General features: G+C 54.1%; 3 protein-coding genes across 5 annotated transcripts in view; 2 read left to right on the top strand and 1 right to left on the bottom strand.

Moving 5' to 3' along the window:
- The first annotated feature begins 1,078 nt into the window (after window positions 1-1,078).
- Window positions 1,079-2,843, top strand: PCP2 (Purkinje cell protein 2). Of its 2 annotated transcripts, none has more exons than XM_003803417.2 (4): window positions 1,079-1,129; window positions 1,682-1,796; window positions 2,018-2,142; window positions 2,658-2,787. In XM_003803417.2, the coding sequence occupies exons 1-4, from the start codon at window positions 1,079-1,081 to the stop codon at window positions 2,775-2,777; spliced, it is 411 nt and encodes a 136-aa protein (XP_003803465.1). In that variant the 3' UTR covers window positions 2,778-2,787. The 2 variants fall into 2 exon arrangements, with proteins under 2 accessions (XP_003803465.1, XP_012669246.1); XM_012813792.1 differs by lacking the exon at window positions 1,079-1,129 and adding an exon at window positions 1,533-1,582 and having other exon boundaries at window positions 2,658-2,843.
- Window positions 2,831-4,324, bottom strand: PET100 (PET100 homolog). The gene is made up of 4 exons (XM_012813791.2): window positions 4,249-4,324; window positions 3,452-3,538; window positions 3,254-3,286; window positions 2,831-2,994 (listed from the first exon to the last, which is right to left on the bottom strand). The coding sequence occupies exons 1-4, from the start codon at window positions 4,273-4,275 to the stop codon at window positions 2,911-2,913; spliced, it is 231 nt and encodes a 76-aa protein (XP_012669245.1). The 5' UTR covers window positions 4,276-4,324; the 3' UTR covers window positions 2,831-2,910.
- A 199-nt stretch (window positions 4,325-4,523) lies between these two features.
- The window catches only part of XAB2 (XPA binding protein 2), an 8,857-nt gene continuing 6,566 nt past the window's right edge, over window positions 4,524-6,814 (top strand). The window contains exons 1-4 of one of the 2 annotated variants that reach the window (XM_023508970.1): window positions 4,524-4,630; window positions 5,747-5,895; window positions 5,999-6,122; window positions 6,345-6,542. In XM_023508970.1, coding sequence (XP_023364738.1) covers window positions 4,580-4,630; window positions 5,747-5,895; window positions 5,999-6,122; window positions 6,345-6,542 — 522 coding nt within the window. In that variant the 5' untranslated portion in view covers window positions 4,524-4,579. The remainder of the gene's footprint in view (window positions 4,631-5,746; window positions 5,896-5,998; window positions 6,123-6,344; window positions 6,543-6,814) is intronic. The other variant, XM_003803415.2, reaches the window with a different exon arrangement.

The following is a 6,814-nucleotide window of genomic DNA, read 5'->3' as shown; positions in this document are numbered from 1 at the left end:
AAAAAAAAAAAAAAAAAAAAAAAGCCATGTAGTTTGTGGTACTTTGTTCCAGCAGCACCAGAAAATGGAAACATCTGATGAGGAAAAGGACATCTCCTTGACATGGAGGGAGAGGGTGTGAACTTGGGTCTTTGTGGGGTAGAGGAGCCTCGGCAGGGCTGGTGAGAATGCAGCCTAACCAGTTTATTAGAACCTTCTGACTGGTTTCAAGAAAGACATCTTGAGCGGATAGGACCTCCTGTGGCATTCTCTCCTAGGCACTGAAGGAAAGCCACAGCAGCTCAGGGGAGGGGACAAGGCCCTCCTCTCTTCCCTCCCCAGGAGTCTCAACTCTTGTTCCCACACAGGGCTGGGGTGATGATCAGAGATAGCTCAACTTGGTATTTGGGTGGCTCAGAAACAGAGATCTTGGAATTTCTCATCTTAGGGCCTGGAGTGGACAACTAGACCCCAGGGACAGTGAGTAGAGGGAAGGGTGGCAGGGAAACACCTTGAATTGCTGCCAAGACAGAGCTGGTGCTAGGATCGACCAGTGGTGACCCCCAGAGTGTGAGGGAGGGAGGGGTCCCAGGCCTGATCTTCCTCTTCCCCTGCCCACTGCAGGTGGCAAGTACCCTTCCAGCAGGAGGCCACAGAAACGGGGGAGGGGGGGACCCAGGTAGCTAGGATGGGGGCACCCTGCACTGGTCCCCCCCCCACCCCGTGAACTGCAGAACCCACCCAAACAGGCCACTGCTCTACCCTGCTGACTATCTTTTCCAACCATAGGGACATTGTTCTGCTTCCTGTGACAAACCACCTGAGAGTTATTGAGGCCTTCTCATTGCTGCTGGGCCCAGCAAGGTCTAAAGGTCACCCTGCCCCCCTACCCCCACACCAGATCTAGCAAAACTGTGGCCAAACAATTATCTGGATCATCTTTATGGGGCTTAAGCTTGGGTGGGAGCAGATGGAGCATGAGCTGGGGATTTGGGGTGGGGGATGGATCCACACCCCCACATCCTGGTCATTTAAAAGGCCCTCTGTGGCACAAGGCTGGGACAGAGGCCAGCAGGAAAGTAGACAAACTCCAAAGGCAATGATGGAACAAGAGAAGGCAGAGGAGGGGGGCTCAGCCCTCTTCACCAAGGTAAGAGGGCCCTGCCCCACCCCCCAGCTCTTCGAGGTACCAGAGCCCATGATTGACAAGATGAATCTGTTTGTAGGGCACCTAATTAGCAAGCTAGTCTCCTAGGACCCCCTGACCCAGTTGCCACCATAATAAGGTGCTGGTAGGCTTGAGTGTCTATGTGGCCAGCCCTGGCCCCAGGGTTGAGGATAGGGCTCTAGGTGCTGACTCTGGAGGATGAAGGATGCTGGGACTTGGGGGAGGCCCCTGGCCATTTCTCTGATACATGTCCCTGCTCCTAGGCCACTTGCCCAGCAGGCCCCAATATAGAACAGCAGGACGCTGGCCCCACAGCTTGTCCTGTGGGGCTGTACCACGTGAGGTGGCACGGCTGGCCAGAGCCTGGGGGGGCGGGACTGGGAAGGAGACTCATGCCTCATTTGGAGCAGCTCTACTGAGCAGATTGGCACCATGGTGAGAGCTCAGGGGCCAGATGGAGACTGGCAGGCTGGGAGGGGAGTGGAGGGGGCCTCAAGCTGAAGAGCCAATTAGACTAAGTAAGTCTGTCCCCAGGAAGGCTCCCCGGACCAGGAGGGCTTCTTCAACCTGCTGAGCCACGTGCAAGGTGACCGGATTGAGGCACAGCGCTGTTCACTACAGGCCGGGCCAGGCCAGACCACCGAGAACCGTGAGGGTGGGCATGAGGGTGCTGTCCGGGGCAGCAGGGCAGAAGTGCTGGGGTACAGGGTGAGGGCCTGTCTGGGGGACCCCTGCAGGCACAGGGTGAGGGAGATGATATGCATCCTGGAGGACATGAGTGGAGGTGAAGGGGTGGGGATGGGGGCCCCAGGTGGGCTGTGTTTTCTCATGTCTGCATATGTATCCACCAAGTGCCTCTGCTCCATGCAGAGAGTGGCCCCACACGTGAGATGGACAGCCTCATGGACATGCTGGCCAGTACTCAGGGTCGCCGCATGGATGACCAGCGTGTAACAGTCAGCAACCTGCCTGGCTTCCAGCCCCTGGGCCCCAAGGTAGGTGATGTTCTGCCACTCCTGAGCATGATCCACCAGACCATGCTCTAATCCCGCCTCCCATCCCAGCCAGGAGTAAATGGAGCCCGCCATTTCTGTCCATCACCTACCCACACTTTGGATGGGAGGGGCCCGAGGTCTTGCAGGGGCCATGCCAGTCTCAGAGCTGAGGCTGGAACACATGACTCCTGCCAACATTTTGGGAAGATGGAAGGGAGAGAATAGCACCCATTCCTGGGAAAATACACCCAGAGAGGAGACATGAGCTCACAAATGAGACGAACACATTTGCATCCTCATACGTACTAATATCACACATACTCATACGCAGCTTGGGTTCTGATCAAGACTCCAACAAAAGCTCCAAGGCTCACATCCTTGGATCTCACATCCAAATGTCATCCAAAATAGTGGGTAATGAAAGTTAGCAGACAAATGTGGGGCATGGGTCCACATCTGTACCCTCTCTGTAACATGTCACCCCTGGCCTGGCTGACCCCTCTCAACATTCACAGGACGGAGTGCAGAAACGAGCTGGGACTCTCAGCCCCCAACCCCTGCTCACTCCTCAGGACCCGAACACTCTCAGCTTCCGTCGTAACAGCAGCCCCCAGCCCCAGACACAAGCCCCCTGAGGGCCTGAGCCATTCTGGGCCCCATGAGGTCCCTGAAAGCAGACAATAAAACATTTCCATGAGTAAAAAGAAACTGAGTATGTGTTATTTCATGAGGAATGGAAGGGAGCTAGGTCTCAAGCACTTGGAGGGCTCAGGAGTTCTGCTGGACAGCGTGAAGGAGCTTCTCCTCCTGCTGCTTCCGTATCCTCTCTTTGAATTCTTCTATCTCTTGATGCTGGTAGTGAGGAAGGGGGTGGGAAAGGAAGGAAGGAGGGGGCACACACCTCAGGGACTGGACCCCTCTCCCACCACCCTGGCCCTTATTCCCCAAGGACGTAGCTTCTGAGTTGTGTCTACACTGGAAGCCCTATGCTAAGGCCTATGATCAGTTTCCTATTCATGGCTAAGGGTAAAAGTTTCATTTGAAATTCCCTGCAGCCACAGGAATCCAGCTTCCTCCATTCAGCTAGTGGGAAGAAAAGTATATCACTTACCTGGCCCTCCTTCTCAGGTGGCCACAGCTCCCTCTGTGGAGACAAAGTCACAGCTGGGGGAATGAGCCAGGAGCCTCCAGAGCCCCACACTCAGGACAGGATCAGCTCATGGGAGGCAGACATTGGTACTCAGCAGATTGGTTCCCTACCCCTTACCCCTCTCCCTGGAATGAACCTGTGAACATTCTTTATACCCACCTTGCGCAGTATGACGTAGTCCTCAAACCACTCAGCCTGATTGGAAATCCAGAACATAGTCACAGGGAAAGTGAGGTAGAGTGCCATCTGGAAAGGCAGAGGATAGGTGAACAGAGCCAGGGATTACCCCAACACCAACAATGTGCAGAGACTGCTCATTGCTTGGGGGGAACTCATCCTCCTGGAGATCCCGAGAACACCCCAGAACTCCCACTAAGGGTACAGAGCCGCATACCTTAAAACCTAGCGTTCCAAATCCAAGAGGTCTTATTCCTGAAAGACCCTTGGAACTGGAAGTCTCTCTCAAGGAAAGACACACATACACAGCACACCCTAGCAGCACAAGAACACCTACCACAATTAATACACTTCCTCGAGACCTTATTACCCACCTCCCATAACCAGATCCCCCCCCAAACCCAGGAGGTCTTATTCTTCAAGTCTACTCCCCTAAGTCCTGGAGCCTTCCTGTCTAAGACACCCAAACACACACTCTATGCACTGGAGAGCTTCCCCAGGATCGGAAGGCTTTCTTCTAAGAGCTCCTCATCGGCTCACCTTCTCAGGGGCCCTTCTTCAGTCCCTGAGCACCCAAACCCAGAAACCTCACTCCGAGACCTCCCAACGCAAAACCCCTTCTCTGGGTTTCCAACTGTAAAGGTCCCTCTCAAATATCAAAAGTTCTCTTCCAGGAACGCCCTTCTCTTTAGAGTTCCCCGCTATTCACAGTCTCTTCCTCAGATCCACGAAGATACCCTGTCCAGCCTCCCAGTGCACGCATTCCTGGGTTCACTGACCCGAAACACCTCCAGTTTCACACCCATCTTGCTTCTCCAGGTCTACAAAGCTACTTCCGCCCAAAGTCGGCCCTCCAGCAAGATAGCAGCTCATTGGTGTTTCGCGGAATCCACCGCTAATGCTGATTGGTCAATGACCTCTAGGCTGACATAATCTTCCGTCGTCTGTTCTCTGCTTCCGTTTGCAGGGGACATCTAAAAGAGTCAGTAGCGTGGGCCGGGCAGTAGGAAGGATTCAGCCAATAAGAAACAACTATGGCCGGAGAGGCGGGCCTTTATTCCTAGACATCATAATTCCGCGACACTCGCCTATACTCCGAGAGCCACGAAAATGGTGGTGATGGCGCGGTTCTCGCGGGCCGAGCGGCCGGACCTTGTCTTCGTGAGTCTGTGGCGGGGCTGGGAGTGGCCTGTGTGAAGGCATTGAAACCTGGAAGCAGCATGGGATCGTAGCCAGGTCATCTAGGTTACTTAGGTTACAACTCTTCCAGGCTAAGGGGTGGGGAACTCTTAACTGGCCAGAAGCTGGATCATGATGTCCACACTTGAGTGGCCAGGGGTAAAGATCTGGTGTCGCATCTGACGGACTGAGTAAAGAGCTGCTGTCGAGGTTAAGAATAGAGTTAAAGGCATGGTATCTGGTATGTTACTTTCCTTCTGAGATAAAGGCCTGTTTTCGAAGTTCTGGGGCAGAATTGAGCTAGATTCTGGCCAATGGGATCCTGATAGGCCAGTGGCTTGTTATCTGGACCTGAGAGCCCTGGTAACTGAGGTAAAGTTCTGGTCATGTGGGCCTAAGGTGGAGATGGGTTAGGTGGTGTTATTGAGAGCCCAAGGGGCCAAAGGCCTAGTGTCTAGGAAGAGGCATTTTTTTTTTTTTTTGAGACCAAGTCTCAAGCTGTCGCCCTGGGTAGAGAGTGCCATGGCATCACAGCTTACAGCAACCTCCAACTCTTGGGCTTAAGCGATACTCTTGCCTCAGCCTCCCAAGTAGCTGGGACTACGGGTGCCCGCCACAACACCCGGTTATTTTTTGGTTGTAGTTGTCGTTGTTTGGTACGGCCGGGACTGGATTCCAACCCCCAGCTCCAGTATATGTGGCTGGAGCCCTAGCTGCTTGAACTACAGGCTCCGAGACTCCTTTGAAGCCCAGTGAAGCCCAGTTCCTAACAGGCCATGGACCAGTATCAATCCTTGACCTGGGGGCTGGGGATTACAGGTGTAATAATCATGTGGTACAGACTCATGTCTGGCCTGGAACTGTAATAATGACTGAGAAGTCTAATGATCAGGGTATGATTGTGGGCAGTTGCATTCTGAGGGGTAAAGGTCTGACGTAGTGTCTTGGTGTCTGGTGACGCTGCTTCCATGTTGGGGAGTGCAATGTGGGATCCAGGCAGAAGTCTGGAGTTTGGTCCAGAGTCAAAGTAGCAGGATAGTGCTGCCCTCAGGCTCTGAGCCTAGGTTTCTCTTCTCTCCCATTCCTTGGTCCCTGCAGGAGGAAGAGGACCTCCCCTATGAGGAGGAAATCATGCGGAACCAGTTCTCTGTCAAATGCTGGCTCCGCTACATCGAATTCAAACAGGGTGCCCCAAAGCCTAGGCTCAATCAGCTGTATGAGCGGGCACTCAAGCTCCTGCCTTGCAGGTAGGAACCGCTCCAGCTGCCCTGTCTACTAGAGGACAAGGCAAATGGTTCTGGGGGGTTCATTAAGCTGACCAATCAGTGTCTATTCTGTCCTATTCCCTAGCTATAAACTCTGGTACCGCTACCTGAAGGCACGCCGGGCACAGGTGAAGCATCGCTGTGTGACTGACCCTGCCTATGAAGATGTCAACAACTGCCACGAGAGGGCCTTTGTGTTCATGCACAAGGTGGAGGCTGGGCGAGGGGATGAGAGGGGAAATGGGGCTCAGTCCACAGAGGTGGGCCAGACCAGGGGGCCTAGACAAGCATGGGAAGGGTAGGAGTTAGGGGTTCCAGGTCCTCTTTTAACCGGAAGTCCCAGGAGTGGCTCATCCATGGGACATCTAATATCTGTGTCTGGGCCATAGAGCCCACAATTCAGACCTAGCTGCCTCTCCCTATACTTCTAGATGCCCCGTCTATGGCTCGATTATTGCCAGTTCCTGATGGACCAGGGGCGTGTCACGCACACCCGCCGCACCTTCGACCGTGCCCTCCGGGCACTGCCCATCACGCAGCACTCTCGCATCTGGCCCTTGTACCTGCGCTTCCTGCGCTCACACCCGCTGCCTGAGACAGCTGTGCGAGGTTATCGGCGCTTCCTCAAAGTAAGCCCAAGAGGCAGGCTAGTTCTTCATGTTATTTTCCAGAAACTGGCTCAGTGGGACACCAGCCCCATGTGGGATTTCACTCAACTCATAGGATGTGGGAAGATACACGGTCTTAATTTGTGATTTGTGTCTTTATTTCCCAAATCGTTGCTAGCACTCGTTTCACATCAAGCATTAGAAATGGGAACCGGGGCTCGGCACCTGTGGCTCAAGCGGCTAAGGCGCCAGCCACATACACCTAAGGTGGCGGGTTCGAATCCCCAGCCTGG

Source organism: Otolemur garnettii, unplaced genomic scaffold (assembly GCF_000181295.1).
Source record: "Otolemur garnettii isolate 467f Iridium unplaced genomic scaffold, OtoGar3 scaffold00302, whole genome shotgun sequence".
NCBI lineage: Eukaryota > Metazoa > Chordata > Mammalia > Primates > Galagidae > Otolemur > Otolemur garnettii.
The sequence above is the reverse complement of the archived record's forward strand: the minus strand, read 5'-3'. Positions and strand labels throughout refer to the sequence as shown.